The sequence below is a fragment of the Lepus europaeus genome, chromosome 9 (genome assembly GCF_033115175.1).
Source record: "Lepus europaeus isolate LE1 chromosome 9, mLepTim1.pri, whole genome shotgun sequence".
NCBI lineage: Eukaryota > Metazoa > Chordata > Mammalia > Lagomorpha > Leporidae > Lepus > Lepus europaeus.
The window spans coordinates 82,270,007-82,290,172 of NC_084835.1; the positions used below are offsets into that span (position 1 = coordinate 82,270,007).

The window sequence follows — 20,166 nt, forward strand, 5'->3', positions numbered from 1 at the left end:
AGATTGGGAATAATACTTAATGATAAAGAATTATTCTTTTAGAACTTAGGCCTCAGTGAGCATAAAGAAAGCTAGAACTCTTAAATTCAATACATTCCTGTGAAGAATTCATTTATCATTAATCCTATTTTGCATTTAATCAAATAGTATATTATAATCTCCCTAACATCCTTCTCTTAAAGTAACTGAAATCCTCCTCACTACCTTCCCTATTAATCCTTTAAAGGACATCTTCATTAATAGCACAAAGATAAAGATGTAACTTGTCTAAGTTATGCTACCATGTTCTAAACTGATTACATCTAAATCCACAAGGTTTTAATGTAGGAGCACCCAGAGGCACAACAAATTATGGTAGATTAAAAATAATAAAGTTTAGTTTCAGGTCCAAATTGAAAAAGAGCCAGGCAAAGAAGCTCTTTTCTGTAAGGCAATAACTTTAAAAATCCCTTTGCTTTTAAGGTGGATGAGCCAATAATAAATTGCCGATGTTTCCCTGAGTTCAGGTATTTTTCCCTCACAGTTTGGCTCGTAACCATATTACAACTCAAAAAGTTAATATGTTTTGCTCCTTATGAGAGCATTTTTTTTTTTTTGACAGGCAGAGTTAGACAGAGAGAGAGAGAGACAGAGAGAAAGGTCTTCCTTCTGTTGGTTCACTCCCCAAATGGCCGCCAAGGCGGGCGCGCTGCGCCAATCCGAAGCCAGGAGCCAGGTGCTTCTCCTGGTCTCCCATGCAGGTGCAGGGCCCAAGGACTTGGGCCATCCTCCACTGCCTTCCTGGGCCACAGCAGAGAGCTGGACTGGAAGAGGAGCAACTGGGACAGAACCAGTGCCCCAATTGGGACTAGAACCTGAATGCTGGCGCCACAGGTAGAGGATTAGCTTAGTGAGCCACAGCGCCGGCCCTATGAGAGCAATTTTATCAGAGAAATTTAAAATTATTATTTAGCATGAGGTCTGCTAGTCATCTTTATATGATATTTTTTGGTTACCACATATGATAGCTCAGAATTTATTCTCATTTCACTATTTTAGGGTTCTCCCAACACATAATTAGCCAGGTGTGTTAACTCCCCAGGGACAAGTGTTAAAGATCCCCTCCCTCATCAGTAAGAGTGACCATGAACCTAATAAGCTTCCATATAATAACTGGAGATAAGAATATTTTGACAGAAAGATCAAATGCAAAGAATTAAATAGATAATTTATGAAATAACATTTTTCTTTTGGGTTGAAGTTATCTCAGTAAATATACTATTTGGTATGTATCTTAAAAGAAGATTTGAAATAATGATTAAAATTGTATACAGTTATACACTTTACATGATCTATACAAAGAAGAGGAAGATTTGTTATCTATTTTTCTCTCTGGGTGTAATAGATAATGTCCTCACTAATTATCTCTTCATAATTAACAGTCATTCTCAACTGGGATCTGAGTTGAACTCTCCCTAGCACTGTTCTTATCGTAATAATTATCTCTGCTCAAATCAGTGGCGGCTGTGTCATTAAACAGATGGCTAAACTGTCACATGGAGCTTTTGGAGTTTAAAAGGTAGCATTTTAATTGGGGACTTAAGACATGATTGCTGTTGGCACAACGTGAAATGTGTCTTTTCTTATACATGCCAATAAAATCACCACACTAATAACCTCTTCAATTTTTTGGTCTTAAAACTGCAAATTAGAACTTTATAGAGTCCTCTGAACTTTGCACATTTAGAATGCTGCAGGATTTGCCTAATTTTTAAGTCAACAAAAATAGTAAAGAATATAAAGTTACATATAGTTAATGCTTTCCAGACTCTGGCATTTAAGTAAAGCTTAAGTAGATAAGGCCAAACCAGGAATAACAGTGTCATCTACCCAATAAAGCTCTTGGAACATAATTAAAGTGGACAATTCCATAGCAGAGATTAGGTAGGGTCTTAAATTACAATTATTTTTACAAATCTTGTAACTTTTTAAGATACATAATTAAGAACTTTTTTGCATGGATGCTGTCTCTCCCAAATGGTGTTTGTATGGCTAAAGGCATAATGGTGGCCGGCGCGTGGCTTAACAGGCTAATCCTCCGCCTTGCAGCGCCGGCACACTGGGTTCTAGTCCCGGTCGGGGCGCCGGATTCTATCCCGGTTGCCCCTCTTCCAGGCCAGCTCTCTGCTATGGCCTGGGAAGGCAGTGGAGGATGGCCCAAGTCCTTGGGCCCTGCACCCGCATGGGAGACCAGGAGAAGCACCTGGCTCCTGCCTTCGGATCAGCGCGATGAGCCAGCCATAGCGGCCATTGAAGGGTGAACCAGCGGCAAAAAGGAAGATCTTTCTCTCTGTTTCTCTCTCTCACTATCCACTCTGCCTGTCCAAAAAAAAAAAAAAAAAAAAAAAAAGGCATAATGGTACAGGGTGGTTAGAAAGTTTCAGCTCCTAAATGATCCCTTCTGTTACCCATGTGGCTTCATTCACAGATGTCAGTAGAATAGATAGTTGAGCAAGTAAGTCAGTCTGACCTAGAAATTATCCTGTAATTAGCTACTTGCCATCTATGTAACTGCTGTTTCAATATAATTCCTCAGATTCTTAGTCATTCCTGCTAGATATCAATATTTCCATTTTTATAAATGCAAACAGGTTAAGTTAGAAATCCTGAAGAGGAAAAAATAATTTCCATATCATGGGCTTCTTGTTGGAATTTTATAAACATAAATTCTATGTACATAAGGAACTAATATCTTCAAGTATTTATTAACTATATTTAATATGTACTTTCTATGTCAAAAACTGTGCCAAGTGCAGAAATATGACCATAAACAATAAAGTTTCTGCCATAATAAAGTATATTTTACAAGCTAGTACAATGCCTAGCATGTAGAATATAAAATACATGGAATAAAATATTTTTATTACAGGCCGGCGCCGCGGCTCACTAGGCTAATCCTCCGCCTTGCGGCGCTGGCACACCGGGTTCTAATCCCGGTCTGGGCACCGATCCTGTCCCAGTTGCCCCTCTTCCAGGCCAGCTCTCTGCTGTGGCCAGGGAGTGCAGTGGAGGATGGCCCAAGTACTTGGGCCCTGCACCCCATGGGAGACCAGGATTAGCACCTGGCTCCTGCCATCGGATCAGCGCGGTGCGCCGGCCACAGCGCGCCTACCGCGGCGGCCATTGGAGGGTGAACCAACGGCAAAAGGAAGACCTTTCTGTCTCTCTCTCTCTCACTGTCCACTCTGCCTGTCAAAAAAAAAATATTTTTATTACAGACTTAAAATCTTTTATCAGCAATTCTGGAATCTAATATTATAAAAATGAGATTTTTCAAAAACTTAGGGATACCTCAGTTGGCAGAAAAAACTGACATGTGAATACTTGCAGTCTTTTTCCCCCTCATATTGGTAAATATGCATGTGTTTTACTGCAGAATTACTAATATATTTATATATGTTATATTTTCCCAATCCACTCTATGGGTGTGTTATGCAATAAACAGAATATGTTCTCTACCATGTCCCAAAATGTTAAACAATTTAATTTCAGAACCATAGATAATCCAAGATTTTAGATGAAGGCTGTGGATGCGAAGTAAGTAATAAAGTAGTGATTTAACTGTCCTTAACCTGTACTGTATGGTTTTGATGGAAATGATAAGCAAAATACCTCACCAACTTTATCCTATACCTGGGCAATCATGGGAAATCACCCTCTATTCCCAGTAACTGACCAAACAGATCAATATTAGATCTTTTTTAAGGACTTTTTATTTATTTGAGAAATAGAATTAAAGACAGAGAGAGGGAGAGACAGAGAGAAATTTCCTCCATCTGCTGGTTTACTCCCCAAATGCCACAATGTCTGAGCTGGGACTATTGGAAGCTAGGAGCCATGAGCTTCTTCCAAGTCTCCCACATGAGTGCAAGGGTCCAAGGACTTGGGCCATCTTCTACTACTTTCTCAGGTACATTAGCAGGGAGCTGAATTGGAAGAGGAGCACCCGGGACACGAACAGGATACCAGTGCCCATATGGGATGCAAGTGCCGCAGACGGAGGTTTATCCTGCTACGCCACTCTTACCCCCGACTTTAGATCTTAATAGGGTCAAAATTCTTTCATGGCAACTGAGAACAGGGATTGGAGAACTGCTGTGGGGTTGTGAGTTTTAAGAATAGATGCTTAGGGGCTGGCACTGTGGTGCAGTAGGTTAAAGCCCGAGCCTCCAACACCAGCATCCCATATGGGCGCAGGTTTGAGTCCCAGCTGCTCCACTTCCGATCCGGCTCTCTGCTATGGCCTGGGAAAGCAGTAGAAGATGGCTCAAGCCCTTGGGCCCCTGCACCCGCGTGGGAGACCTGGAGGAGGCTCCTGGCTCATGGCTTTGGATTGGTGCAGCTCTGGCCATTGCGGCCAATTGGGGAGGTTTCTCTTTCTCTCTGCCTCTCCTTCTCTCTCTGTGTAACTCTGTATTTCAAGTAAATATAAATAAATCTTAAAAAAAAAAGAATAGATGATTATAACTGCTGATGGCCACATTCCCCTGTAATAGGTAAGGAGGACTTGTCTGAGAAGTAAATCAACATCCAAGAGAAGCAGTTAAGAAAGGAGAGCAGCAAACCCCTAACATTTGAGCTCATAGATCCAGCTATGCATGAATCCCAGGATTTTCCAGTTTCTTGAGAAAATGCTGGTCACTAATTTACACTTGATGTTAGCCAAAAGGCTGAGAAGTGGTTCTCCTTGACTAATTTAAGAAGAGTTTGAATGTGTTTTCAACAAAAATGTAATCTAGGCCAATTAACCTTCATCTAGGATATCATTAAAAGTACTTAATTTATTAATTAATGGTCTATGTCTTGGACTTAATTTTAGAATATTATTGGTCTTTAATAATGATCTTTCACAAATGCATGGGGAACTGATGCCTATTTATAAGTGATACCTCAAAGCACAGTTTACCTAATATCTGAACATACCACTGACCAAGACACAAGATAAATTTCAACGAAAATAATAAACTCTAGTTTTAAAGTAAATTATCTTTTATTTTAATTTCTACTAGGAAGCACCATTTAATTAGGGAAATAGCAATTACACATAGTTAGATAGTGAATTATAAATTGCAGAGACTTTTTTCCCTAATAATTTATTTGCAAAATTAAAGATGCATGTCAATTCTATTCATACAGTTATTAATACTACTTATTTGTGGTAATCACCAAATATCTACTATTGAAAAGCTATTGAAAAATTAAAGTTTCAGGATTGAAAAGAGTTAGAATTAAATGACATATAACTGTCTTCTTTAAGGAAAATATCTAGTTACTTAAAATATATTAAGCTATATTTTTAGTTAGCAGTAGTATTTTTAGTTTTTTATTAGTATCTTTTAAAAATGAAATACTGATTGCATGACACTGTGAAACACATAGCACACAAGAAAAAAGAACTTATCTTGCTACTGATTAGCACATTAATAAATCTCTTCATTCACTCAATCTTTCATTCAACAATTTTCATTCAGTTGACTATGAATTGAACAGCTTCTGAAGCAGCTCCTGTGCTAAGTGAGACATTGTGGGTGATACAGAGATGAACAAGTTAAGAAGCATAGTATTCAAAGGACGTAACTTCTTAGTAAGAAGCTAAACCCATATATAGATAACAGCAATATAAGACAGGATAAAATAAAACTACAAAAGATGTACCACAAGTACAGTTTGCACAAACAGAAGAGAGAGAGAGAGAGAGAGATTCGAGGCTGCTCGGTCCTGCAAGTACTTTGAACAATTGAGGCAGTGATAATTTTCCAGCAAAGGAAACCATGGAAATCACTTGCAGTTAAGACTGCATTTTATCATGTTCTTCATATGCAGCCGGAGGTCCCAGGTAGGAGCTTTCAACAATTTTTATTCAAGTCCTGTTGTTTCTATCTTTTCTTATAGGGAAGTTAAAGCTCAGAGTTAAAAAGATCCATAAGTTACAATTGCTAAAGCACACACTTAAACCAAGCTCCAATGACTATAAAATCAGGATACTTCTCTTCAGATTTGCTCATCAATCCTGCTAATTTCTGTTGTTTTCCTCTGGTGTTAAGTACCTCCATCTTTGAGTACATTTTACCTGCCCAGAGTCAGGCTAAGAGGTGATGTCTGTAGTTATCTGAAGTGCTGCATTCCTTCTTACTGTCAAAGTACAATCTGGGCTGGCGTTGTGGTGTTTTGGGTAAGGTTGCTGCCTGGGACACAGGCAACCCATATGAGTGACAGTTCAAGTCCCGGTTGTTCCACTCCCAATCCAGCTCCCTGCTAATCTATCTGGGAAGGCAGCAGAAGACGGTCTGAGTCCTTGGGCATCTGCATTCATGTGTGAGACCCAGAGGAAGCTCCTGGCTCCTGGCTTTAGTCTGATCCAGCCCTGGCCATTGCAGCCATTTGCGGAGCGAACCGGCAAGTGTAAATCAATCAATCTCTCTTTCTCTCTCTCTCTCTGCCTCTCGCTCTCTCTCAGTAACTGTTCCTTTCAAATAAATAAAATAAATATTTAAAAAAATAACAAAAAAGTACAGTTTAGCTGGGCATTGAGTTGTAAATTAAAAGGAACTTCATTAACAATTGGGTGGGTTTTTGCTTAGTACTTTAAAGATGTCTCTGACATCCACTATGAAAATAAGAAGTTGCTAGTCTGATTTTTTTTTTTCTGTTGATAATCTCTTGGTTCTTCCTGGCACATATCTTTGTTCTGTTGTGGTTGTACGATGATATTCCTGGGTATGATATGGATGCATTTTATTTATACTGCTCAGTACTTGTCTACTTTTCTGTTCCATAGGACCCAGGGTTCAATCAACTTGGGAAAATTTGTATCATTGTCTCCTTGAATGTTACATTTTCCTTATTTTAATTTCTCCTTTGAAACACCTATAGGGGCCAGTGCTGTGGCATAGGGGTAAAGCCACTGCCTCCAGTGCTGGCATCCCATATGGGTGCCAGTTAAAGTCCCAGCTGCTCCATTTCCGATCTCTGCTATGGCCTGGGAAGGCAGTGGAAAATGGCCCAAGTCCTTGGGAACCTTCACCTGCATGGGAGACCTGGAAAAGGCTCCTGGCTCCTGGCTTCAGATCAGTGCAGTTCTGGCCATTGCGGCTATCTGGGAAGTGAACCAGCAGATGGAAGACACCTCTCTCTCTCTCTCTCTCTCTCTCTCTCTCTCTCTCTCTCTATCTCTTTCTGCCTTCTGCCTTTCAAATAAATAAATCAATCTTTTTTTAAAAAAAGAAACACCTATAAATCCATATTTACTCATCTGTTCCTCATCTTAAATTCTCATTCATATTTCTCCTCTATTTTTATTTTGTGTAGGTAATTTCTATACTTCTATGTTCCAGTGTATTGATTTGTTCCTTGTCTATACCTTAAATTCTGTTTAACACATCTAGAAAGGTTGTAATTTCAATGCTTATACTCCCTGTCATATTTATCACTGGATATTGTAATTGGAGGAGTCTTAATTTTCTTTTACTTTGCTAGGATTCCAGCTTTATATAGTTCTCAGCTTATTTCCCCACCTAATCACAAACTAAAATGCATATATCCTGTACACATTGGGCATTCAGATCCCTGCCCTAATTTATGTAGGTCTACATTCACTTTCCTGTCTTCATAGGTTATTACCCTATCCAGTTAAGGGCTTATAATTCTGTCTATAAGTTTCTTCTTTATTTCAGGTACCTGGGAATTTATTTTTCCTTCTTTTGATGTTAGATAGATATTTAGACAAATATTATATTCAGGATTTGTGTTTGTGATAGGAAGACGGTGGGGTGCATGTACATAATGGGGTATTCCATGACACTCTGCTCAACATCTTGATAAAACTAAAAGATTCAATGATGAGTAACTATGAGATGTTGGATATAGTCTTTAAAACTCTAATTATCTTCGATTTTTCAAACAGTTAGTAAAATAATGGGAGAAGACTACCCATAATCCTTGAGTCAGAGAATTTCAGTGCATCAATAGACAACATATTGAGAGACGGAGTAGCAGTTCCTTGTGATGAGCTAATGTGTGAAAAGAAATGACTAAGCATATTGGAAGAGAGAAAACAAAGGTTTCAGGGTATATGTTAAATATTTTATGTATATTATGTACCCTAGGCAGGAAGTGGAAGCCAATTAAAAATTAGAAAACATTTATATGTAAGTGTGCCAAAATATTGTCTAAAGATCTGTCAGAAGCAAAAGAGTTGAATCTTTGAAACTCTGGTGGTACATACAATTTTTTTTGTGGCATCTTTTCTAAGTTTAAAAATCCATAAATAGAACAAAATTTTGCTTATAATTTTGTATATTTTTGATATAGTATTCGGGCTTCACAAATCTTAATTCTGCCTTTGCCAAAGCATGGTGTGTATGGAAGAAATTAATGCAAAGTAAGATGTTGAGATTATGCAATATTATGGGTATGAGGCATGAAGGGTATGAAGGTATGAGGTATGAATGATAGCAGATAAAATTGTAAACTATGGGACTTACTTGAAAGCATAGGAAAGAAAGAACAAACAGAATTCAGTGAGTAGTGGGGTGCAAGGTGGAAGTATGAAGAAAGTCAAATCTCATTCATTTGTGATTAGTGGTGTAAATGACAATGGAGGTGTTATCAACAGAAGCAGGCAAGTTAAGAGGAATTTCTTGGTGGGTTGGCTGATGAGGTGGAACACCAGTAGAGAGAATGGTGGAGAATGTAAAGGAGTCAGTGTGATATAACAATAACTGGCTGACATTTGGAATGAGATATGGAAAATTTGTAGATACAACTTTGATAGCAGGGTACTTTGGACGAGAGTAGACATTTTCAACTATAGTTAGGATTACACGCAGTACATGGCCAAACAGAATCATAGGAATGGCTCCAAAGCAAGGTAAATGAGGAAGGATTAAAACATCGAGGCTTCGAGAAAATGAGGGTGATTGGTTGAGGATACAGTCTTGGGATTTGGTGTGAAGTCAGTCATATGGCCTATATAATAATTAATAATATAATAATTCAATAATATAATATAACTAATTTCACACGTGATAGGAACCAGTCAGAATGGCCTGCATGTGGGACTGAGGCACAAGAACCAGTAGCAATAAATGTAATCTCTGGGTACAAAAGACTCTTTGGAGAATCTATCATTGAAAGAGTGACTCAAATTATAGAAGAGGAATGAGGGACTGGCTTTTTAAAAACTCTGGGTCTTTCCTGGTAACCACTCCCCCTTTCCAAGCCCATAAGGAGCCTGGCAATGGAGAAGGGCTCGCTGTCTTCCCACAGACTAAGTAGAGGCAAGTTACCGAAATCTCTCTCTCTCTCTTCTCTCTCTCTTCTCTCTCTCTCACCCTGCCCCCGCCCCCTCCCTCTTTTTCCCTTCCCAGTCCACTTTGTTCCTGAATATGGCCCACGTGTGTGTGACTTCCTCACCTTTTTTAAAATAAACTTTATACTTTATAAGTTGTAAAAAAACAAACAAAACAAAACAAAAACAAAGCAAAGAACAAAACTCTGGGTCATTTTTCTCAAGAAGAAGAAAGGAAACTTTCTTCTCCTTCAGGGAAAGGGGAAAACTGAACACATGAAAGAGCAGGAATGGTTGTTGGAACCATGTTCTGAAGAGGGTAGAATGGTATGGGAGCAGAGGCAGCAGGATTATTTATCAAAGGTTAATAATGATAACAGACATTTCAGATGATACTGAAAATTGTTAATATTGCTTTGGGTGCTAAGTCTACTATATATTCATGCTGAAGCACAGATCACTGATGTTGAAAAGATGAAAAAATTATGAGACTAGAAGATCAGATATCAAGATTATTGAGGAGGATATTATAGATTGTAACTTAAAATAAATATTATGAATAAAGAACTTAGAGGATGTGAGAGTATTCTAAGAGATGGCAGATGACAACTATGCGAGAGAGGGCAAGAATTGGTACAAATAGCAGGTGGGGATACAAACAAAATGTGTTTGCTAATTAGCATCAATTAAGTTAATTGGTCACCAAGAGACCTGTATCTTTTTACCCATGTTTTGTGAAGGACAATGTGCATGATAATAGCTATGTGGGTATTATAAAGTTTTTATCAAGATTTTGTATGAAGAGCTAGTTTTGCATGTAATAAGATTTTCACTTTAAAGAAGCACTTTAATTCATGTTTATAACATCTCTGTTTGCTAAAAAATGAGTTACAAGTGTCACTGTAGTTTTTTCAGTGCTTATGGTGCCAAGGAAGACGTGAATTGAAAACAAGGTCTGATTTCTCAATTCTTGGTCTGCGTGAGACAAGTAGAAGCAAATGATATTATAATATCCCCTCACAAATATACAATTTCCTTAACGAGAAAGGTTTATCTTCTGATATTCCTAGAACTGGGGTTATTGTTTTAAAATTTATACCTCAGACTTTCTCCTAAAATATATATCAGATCTACAAAGGAAATCTGTTCACCAAGATAAACAGAAAGACAATTGGGACAATGAAAAGATTTTGGCTCTGAAATTTCTGGGGAAGGCACAAAGTGAATATACTGGGGAGGACGTTGTGGTATAGCAAGTTCAGCTGTGGTAGAGCAAGTTCAGCTGCTCATCTGTAATGACAGCATTCCTAGTCCTGTACTGGCTGAAGCACTTCTGATCGCCTCCCTACTAATGTGCCTGGGAAATAGCATATCATGGCCCAAATACTTGGGCTGCTGCCACCCACATGGGAGACTCAGATGGAGTTCCAGGCTCCTGGCTTCAACCTGGCTCAGCCCTGGCCATTGCAGCCATTTGGAGAGTGACCCAACAGATGGGAGATTGGTTGATCTCTCTCTCTCCCTCTCCCTCTCCCTCTCCCTCTCCCTCTCCCTCTCCCTCTCTCCCTCTCCCTCTCTCCCTCTCCCTCTCTCCCTCTCCCTCTCTCTCCCCTCTCTCTGTAACTCTGCCTTTCAAATAAATAAAATACATGTTTCAAAAATAAAAATGAACGTATTAAGTTATGTAGTTCTGGTGATGACAGCAAATGAAAGCGCTTCAGTTTTTCAGGAGAAACATTTTTCCTGCATTAAATTCTAAAAGAATCTTCTGAAATGAGGACTCAGAGTAGACATTTAGTAGCCTAATGGGCATTGTCTTTGGTCAAATTTTACAAAACCTTACACATAACATATTTCTACAAACTAAAGTAGTCAATCACATAATAGTAAAAGGAACTAAGTCATTTTTCAGGAAATTGAGGCTACTGAATTCCAATATCTAGGCTACTTGGCCTATCTGTGTTCAGCGGCAGAACTGGACTGAAAGTCTCTTAGACTGTATCTTCCCTAAATGTTTTCACTTGGATTTTATAGAAATACATATAAAAATATGGAACATGGTGAAAGAGTCTCAATAATGCAAATCCAGGAAACAAAATGGAGAAAAGCCTATCACATAACAGAGGTCCCTACTTAGCAGGGGTCAACCCCACCTTGTTTATAAAACTTGATTTTATGATATTTTATATTATGGGTACTTTTAACTTTAAGACCAGGACACCTTGGAGACATGCATTTGTTTTTTAGAGCAACCAACAAAAAATAGCCAAAGTAACTTTGTGAGTCAAAGCTATACAATATAATAAATAATAATTTGAAATACACTATTTGTCCAAGGATTAACTTAATGGCCTTTTAACTCATTGGGTCCTTTGGATCAAGTTTTTTGCTTATTTATTTATTTCATTTATTCAAGTGCTTTGTTTATATATATTTTAAGTACTTCATATATTTATGTATATTTCAAGTACTTTATTTATTCAAGTACTTTGAATCAAGCCTTTTATATTTCTTTTTCATAAAATCTGACCTTTGTATCCAACAGGAAAGGTTTTTATGACTTGAGATGATTGTTCATGATGAATTGATGAAAGGGTATAGAAAAGAATTAGAATATGTTCTTTTACTTTATACATTACAAAAACTATGCAGAATGTGATACAGAAATTTTGGCTACATTAAGCAATCATGACTTGTGGGTTGATAATTCCAGTGAAATAAGAATGCATAATACATTAATGTTTGCATGCATTCAATGAACTCAATTAAAATTCTTATGTGGGTATATAAATTCTTTAGGGATAGTATAGAATAATTTATGAATAGACTGTATATTAACAATGGCAGCAGGACAGTTAAGCGAATGTTAAGATTTCCAAGTTTAGCATTGATGTATATTGTGATAAACCACTTCTTTGGGAATATCCTTTTGAATTTCTTATAGGAAACATGTAACTCAATATTTATGTTTCTCTCTAATTAAGGAGTCTTCTGACCTTAAAGATCCTAACTAATGGGAATAGCTAAGCTTGCTGGCTGCTGTTTTCACTTCACAAAACAGAATCCCCTACTAAGTAATCCAACACTTTACAATTCCATTTTGTAAATGTATTAAAAATTTCAAATAGGCTTTTTAAACTTTTTACATATTATAGAATTATATATATATATAAAATAATTATATGCTGAAAATAACACATTTCCCTCATAGCTACCCACTCAAAACACAATAGAAAAAAGGCTTTTATTTAATGTTGTTATAATTAAAAAAGAAAACACCTGTGGATGTTATATTAAATCACACTTAAAAATTAGGAGGGCAAAATATTCATGTTAAATATTTACTTATAAATACTATCTGTACGATCCATGCCTTTTCCTGTCTTTGGGTAAGCATGAGTATTCAAAATGACAAAAGTTTTACCCACCATCTATTACAATGGAACAATAAATAAGACAAAAAAAATTCCGAGTGTCAGCTAGATAGTAGACATAATGTGTTATCTGCAATAGTGTATCACTAAGTAATATGGGCTAAACTATAATACTTGTTTTACCTAGATCATTCATTTAACAATTACATGAGGTCTTACAGTATTACTTAAGCATTCCATTTCACCCAACGTGTTGCCTCAACAAATCACCATAATCAGAGAACATGTGACACATTTTTTAATAAAGAAAGTGTTCTCTTTTCTTTAAAAAATAATTATTTATTTATTTGAGAGGCAGAGTTACAGACTTAAAGGGAGAGACATAGAGAGAGATCTTCCATCTACTACTTCACTCTCAAATGGCCACAGTGGCATGAGCTGAGCCTATCCAAAGCCAGGAGCCAGGAGTTTCTTCTGGGTCTCTCATGCGGTTGTAGAATCCCAAGCACTTGGGCATCTTTCACTGTTTTTCCAGGCCATAAGCATATAGCTGGATTGGAAGAGGAGCAGCCAGGACACCAACTGGCACCCAAACAGGATGCCAGTGCCACAGGTGAAGGCTTAACTTAGTACACCACAGCGCCAGGCCCAATGATACTCTTTTCTAATTAAAAAGTCAGATATGTCTTATGTTTCTCTTTATTATTTTGTATAGTTGTAATGTATATACTGAATAAATGAACAATTGAATAAATTGAAATTATTAAAAGTAAATGTATTTTCTTAATGGCATATGTCAAGAATAGTTTGTAAAATTTCTTGATCTTGTAAATCAACTTTGTGTCCTGAGGTGAGTGTCTGGCACAGAAATTAAGATATTGGTTAAAATGCCTGCAACCCATATCACAGTGCCTGGATTAGAGTCCTAGCTCTGCTTCCAATTCCAGCTTCCAACTAATACCCACTCCAAGAGGTAGCAGGTGTTGGATCAGGTACTTGAGTCCCAGCCACCACTGGGAACCTTAGCGGAAGTTCTAGGTTCCTGCTCTCAGCCTGGCCCAGGCCCAGCCCCAGCTATTGCAGGCATTTGGGTAGTCAGCTAGAAGACAGGAAATGCCTGTCTGTCTCTCTATGTCTTTCAAATAAATAAATAAACAACACTAAAAAAATACATTGTGTAGTACAAGGTTTATACCAGATAACCATGGTAAACTGAATGTAATATAAAAATGGCAATTAATTTTGAAAAAAAATGGTCAAATATCTGAAATGTGTATTAGGGATCCATGGCAACGATTTTTCTCTCTTACAGAATGATTAGTATAAAAATGTTATGTCATAAAAATAAACTTTGACATAGAAAATATCTGTAAAAGTGTTAAACTATTAGAAAAATTCTAATGCCAGATGCAAGTAAAAGTAAAGATTTTGGTATATGATACTATTATGTTCACTGTTATTAAAAGAGGGACATATATGAAGTACACTGTATTCTATGATGTATTTAGTTTCAATGGGGCTTTATCTCGAAAACTAAATTGTCTTGAACTTTATGTCAATGTCAGGTTGCTGGGTTTTTAAACTTGTTCACATACTCTTTTCATGTGTCATCTGTCTTTTATTGAGCAGATCATAATAATCAAATAATTCATTATTGGGAGAATTAGCTCATTTTCTTTAAGTAATATCTCATTCTTGCTCATATCATATTACTCCCACTGTCATAATTTAGTTTGCTAAATTTTCCATTTTTTTATTGTCAAATGACTTATGCGCAATAAACTTCAGCTCCCATAAAAGTATCCTGAGAAGTAAGCAAGTGGTTATTTGCAAGGAACTGTAATTGGAGAATAATTACCTTTTGGGGAATAGGCATTTGGCCTAGGGGTCAGGACACCGGTTTATATGCCTGTGTTCCATTCCAGAGTACCTGGCCACAGCTTCCTGCTAATTAATGCAGACTCTGAAAAGCACTGATGGTCGCTCAAGTCATGAGTTCCTGCCTCCCATGTGTGGAAACCAGACTGAGTTCCAGGCTCCTGTCTTCAGCCTGACCCAATTCCTATCACTGTGGTCGTTTGGGGGAGTGAACTAGTAGAAGGAAATTCTTTTTCTCTCTTTCTGTCTCTCTGTCTTACAAATAAAAATAATAAATAAAAACTTATCAGATGTATTGCATAACATTTCATAATATTTTGAGTGAAGATTTATTGAGTGCTTACCAAATGCTAAAAGTGAGTTGCAGAGGCTTACATGAGACAACATATATAATTCACTCTGTTCTACAAATTAGGAATTGTCATCTCCAGAGGAGGAGCCTGAAAACAGGCAATTGGAGTAACTTGCTTAAGTCATACAGTTAGTGATTGGTGAATCAGAACTTAAAATCTGGCTCCCAGGCGACAGCTTTTTGCTTCTGACTATTTGAGAAGACTAAATCTTTGAGGAAGTCACCTTTCCTTCAAAAAGTACAAAGATTTTTAGGGGTCAGGTAGGAAAGTTGACAACAGATAGTGGATTTTAAGCCATTCACTTCACTGGACTTTTACACATTAACCAAAATTATTTCTCATAGATGAAATATCAAACCTCTCCTATCTATAATAATTCCTTCTCCACCATACCTAACAAATTCGAGGCACAGATCACAAGCATTAAGAGACGGAGTTTTCATGGAGCTTTCCAGTACATTGCTGCTTACACAAGTAAAAAGTCAAGAATTGAGAAAAGCATTCATTGTAGATGGACACACCCTTTCTAAGTGTATCCATTAGAGCAAGATGAAAAAGTATAAAGTTCAAAGAACACTGGTTTCTAATTTCCACCCAATAAGTAATCTAACATCAGCAAAAGCTCATCCATAGACAGAGTGGGGTATACAAGCTCACGGTAACACCTACAAGCACACACATAAATATACCTGGTGCAACAAAGCCTTATTTTTCTCCTGAGGAATGTCATTCCCTACGTTTTGTTTTCAAGACTTGCTATCTGTTAACCATTGGTGTGAAAATGGTATTCCTGAGAAGGAGCCATCCATTTCCTTTCATTCCAGAGAAAGCCATTCTCACATGCCTTCTGACTTTGTGAGTCTTGTAACCACTTTAATAATGACAGAAAGAAACCCAACATGCGTGAGATGTGGGTTCTCACTGCTTTTTTACTCATATCACCCTCATTTTCTGTGACATGGTACCATGTAGTTCTATGAGCACTGGTCTCACAAGATAGACCTTAGTAAATAAACAAAGGGCATAAAATACTTCAGGAAGATGAAAAGGAGAAGGGGGAAAAACAAACAAGCAAACAAAAACCCCTTTGACCTGACATTATGGAAAAAATAAAAAAGACACTAAGATGAAAAAAAAATAGTGTCATGGTTTACATGTGGGATTTCGATGGAATCTAGGGCTGTGTTTTAATTCAAAACTCACCATCTCAAAACCACTTCTTTTCATCCGCCTGCAGGACTTGAGGTAAGTCCGTATACGTTTTCTGGCACGCTCTTGGTACTCAGGGAACTGTCGCCTGCATGAGTCAATGATAGCCTGGATCTTTTCTTTGGGCTGCTTAGAGATTGGGACCATTCGGTCCAAGTTTTCATCTACAAACAGCCTGACAAACATCTGTTGGCAAGAGGGAGACAGAGGAGAAGGGTTTGGAGGGCTGCTCTCTGCTGTTCCTAGCTTCCTGCTTTGATTACTGATAGGAAAATATTCTTTCTCTGGTTTATGCACTGGAGAACTTTTTGCAATGGAAAGCCAGAAATTTTAAGCAAACACTCTTTAAAGACTTTCTAAATGGTTGGATTAAAAAAAAATAGAGAGAAAATAAAAGAGAGAGAGAGGCAGACACACAGACATACAGACAGAAAAGAATAGACTATCGTGTAGAAAAAAAATCAGGAAATAACAGTAGACTGTGACAATAGAGCACCCCATTAAATTGTCTATTAATGATAAATACGACTGCTATATTGCTACCGTGCACAGTGGACTAATCTCTGAAATAAACTACTGACTCTTCCATCATGCATAATTAGATAAGCTAGGAAAGCTGAAGAAATAGCTGATGACGGGCGAACTCATCAGAGGAGTAAGTGAGGCCCGCTTCATCCAATAGGCAAACATGCATACTCACACAACACAATTCCAGCTTTCAGCTCACATTTGGCTGTAAAATTCTAAACAAAACACAGCAATTCTGGTGTCTGGGTGGCAAAGAGTGTTTCATGTACTTTTTAAATCCTTCTGTAAATTAAACAAACATGTCTCTAAAATATCCACATTTACCAACAAGCAACAACACAAAAGTGAAGTGGTTAAAAATTAAGCCACACAGGGAGAGTGGCAGGACTCACATTGAAAGCTTTCAGCCGCTCGGCTTCCACACCATCTGTCTCGTTCACTTTCTCAGAATCGTCATGATCATCGTGGTCATCTTCATCCTCATCTCCCCTGTTCAGGGACAGGTCCTCGGCACCTCGGTCTACACTCTCATTTTTGCCAGAGTCATAGCTTGAGTAACTGTGAGCAGGAGACTGAAAAGAAATGGTGAAATTGCTGCTTTTAAATTCACTACAAAAGCATTTACATTTTTTTCCAACTGTTTCTCAAAAAACCTTGTTTTTCAATTGATAACTCCAGAGTTGTGGCTATTTTAATCCAAAATTAATGCAATTAAATTAAAAAAGATTTTTCTTGGTCACACCAGTCACATTTCAAGTGCACAATAGCCACACGGGATGTTTCTATCATTGCAGAAAAGTTTTTTGAATTTGGTTGTTTGACACCAATTACTATCTCCACTCAAAATCCATATTCCACAAAAAAGTAAACTTTAATCATTTTTGAAAAAGAATCACTGGTTTACATCCTAAAATAAAACACCATATTCTTAGAAAAATGACCTCAGAACTTAATCTAATTATATTAGTATTCTTTAAATATATCAGGAAGATGAGGCATAGATATGTTTAAATAACTTCCAAAATTGAGCATACAAGATATTCCTGTGTTTAGGAATGTTATTTATAAGACCCCCAAATACTTTAAAATCAGTTTATAAATGATCTATGATTTTTGTTTTAGAAAAAGAAAACAGGTTCCTTGCTAATCATATATTAAATTCAGTGCTTATGTATTCCTTTACTATACAAAAGACAGGACAAGTTCAATGCAAAAACAAAGTGAGTGACACATTTTTCAATGTAAAATCATTAAACATCAACATTTTTCAGTATTTTAAGAATCATTTCCACATATAATCAACCAACGGCCTTCTTGGGATCTAATTGCTGAGATGCAACAATATGTTCATGCATGTATGTGGAAATAACTATACAACAATAAGTAAACTGACTTTTGACACTCATTTGGGGATAACACATTCAACATACTTCCTCTTAGGGATTCCTGGGGCAATCTGAGAGTTGGTTTAGGAGAAGTGACCAGGAAGTAAAGGAGATCCAGATATATGGCATGATTGGGAGCTTGATCCAGTAGTGTACAGTGTAACAATGAACTTCCTTAGAAAACTCCTTTGAGAACTCACTTTTGCCAGCTTTTAATCATCAAAACATACTTTTTAATCATCACCAAAAAACTTTTATTTTTTTAAATTAAACTTTTATTTAATGAATATAAATTTCCAAAGTACAGCTTATGGGTTACAATGGCTTCCCCCTCCCAAAACTTCCCTCCCACCCGCAACCTTCCCCTTTCCCGCTCCTTCTCCCCTTCCAATCACATCATGATTCATTTTCAAGTCTCTTTATATACAGAAGATCAGTTTAGTATATATTAGGTAACGATTTCAACAGTTTTCCGCCATATAGCAACACATAGTGAAAAAAAAAATACTGTTGGAGTACTAGTTATAGCATTAAATAAGAGTGTACAGCACATTAAAGACAGAGATCCTACATAATATTTTTTTTTAAAAATTAATTAATTTTCTATGCCATTTCCAATTTAACACCAGGTTTTTTTTTTTTTCATTTCCAATTATCTTTATATACAGAAGATCGATTCAGTATATAATTAGTAAAGATCACATCAGTTTGTACCCACGCAGAAACACAAAGTGTAAAAATACTGTTTCAGTACTAGTTATAGCATCACTGCACATTAGATAACACACTAAGGACAGATCCCACATGGGATGTAAGTACACAGTGACTCCTGTTGCTGACTTAACAATTTGACACTCCTGTTCATGGCGTCAGTAATCTCCCTAGGCTCTAGTCATGAGTTGCCAGGGCTATGGAAGCCTTTAGAGTTCGCTGACTTTGATCTTATTCCGATAGGATCATAGTCAAAACATATCCTAGGTACCTTGGATAAGATACTAAAGCTAGATGTCTAAAAATAAATCATATATCTATAAAGGATTAATATCCTGGATGTATAAGGAGCTCAAGAAACTCAACAACAAAGGAAACAATCCAGTTAAGAAATGGGCTAAGCTCTCAATCAGAAAACTTAATTGTAGTGTAGACAGCACCTTTCTTAGCTCCTCTAATAATGACTCTGTCCTTTGTTCTAGACCCTGTCTAGCGCACTTGGGCCTCATTCCTTCGTAATCATAACCTATACTCTAACTCCAATGGCTCTACTCCCAACCTGTATGTACTGATGGTCCTCTTCCCCACTTAATGCTGTATAATTGTTCAGACCTGGTTAATGCCACTCTTAGGATCATTGGTTACTATCCTCATTCTCTCTTTTATGACCTTGTCTAAATATGATCAGAGTCGGCGAACTTGGAAGGCTTCCATAGCCTTGGCAACTCACGACGAGTGCCTAGGGTGGTTACTGGGGCCATAAACTAGAGGGTCAATTTGTTGGTCAACAACAGGAGTAACTGTGCACTTGCTCCTCATGTGGGATCTCTGTCCTTAATGTGCTGTACATTGTGATTTAATGCTATAACTAGTACTCAAACAGTATGTTTCACTTTGTGTTTCTATGTGGGTGCAAACTGTTGAAATCTTTACTTAATATATACTAAATTGATCTTCTGTATATAAAGAGAATTGAAAATGAATCTTGATGTGAATGGAAGGGGAGAGGGAGCGGGAGAGGGGAGGGTTGCGGGTGGGAGGGAAGTTATGGGAGGGGGAAGCCATTGTAACCCATAAGCTGTACATTGGAAATTTATATTCATTAAATAAAAGTTAAAAATTAAAAAAAAAAGAAATGGGCTAAGAATGGGCTAAGAATATCATGTTTCAAATGGTGAAATACAAACAGCCAAAAGACATGAAAAGATGTTAAGGATAACTAGCCATCAGGGCAATGCAAATACAAACCACAATGAGGTGATCTGTTTTTATAACCTTACCCTAGTGACAATGGCTATCATCTAAAAATAAAAAAATAACAAATGCTGGCAAGGACGTGGTGCAAAAGATACCCTAGTACACTGGTTAGTGGAATGTAAACTAGTACAAAACAGTATGGA

The 20,166-nt window shown here is 37.2% G+C and overlaps 1 protein-coding gene across 5 annotated transcripts in view; it reads right to left on the reverse strand.

Annotated features, from left to right (window-relative positions):
- NOL4 (nucleolar protein 4) overlaps positions 1–20,166 on the reverse strand; it is a 369,495-nt gene that overhangs the window by 77,453 nt on the left and 271,876 nt on the right. For 3 of the 5 annotated variants that reach the window (XM_062200260.1, XM_062200259.1, XM_062200262.1), the window contains one exon: positions 17,063–17,242. In XM_062200260.1, the coding sequence (XP_062056244.1) occupies positions 17,063–17,242 (180 nt within the window). Of the gene's footprint in view, positions 1–16,136; positions 16,329–17,062; positions 17,243–20,166 lie in introns of all 5 variants that reach the window. The other 2 variants (XM_062200258.1, XM_062200261.1) reach the window with 1 other exon arrangement.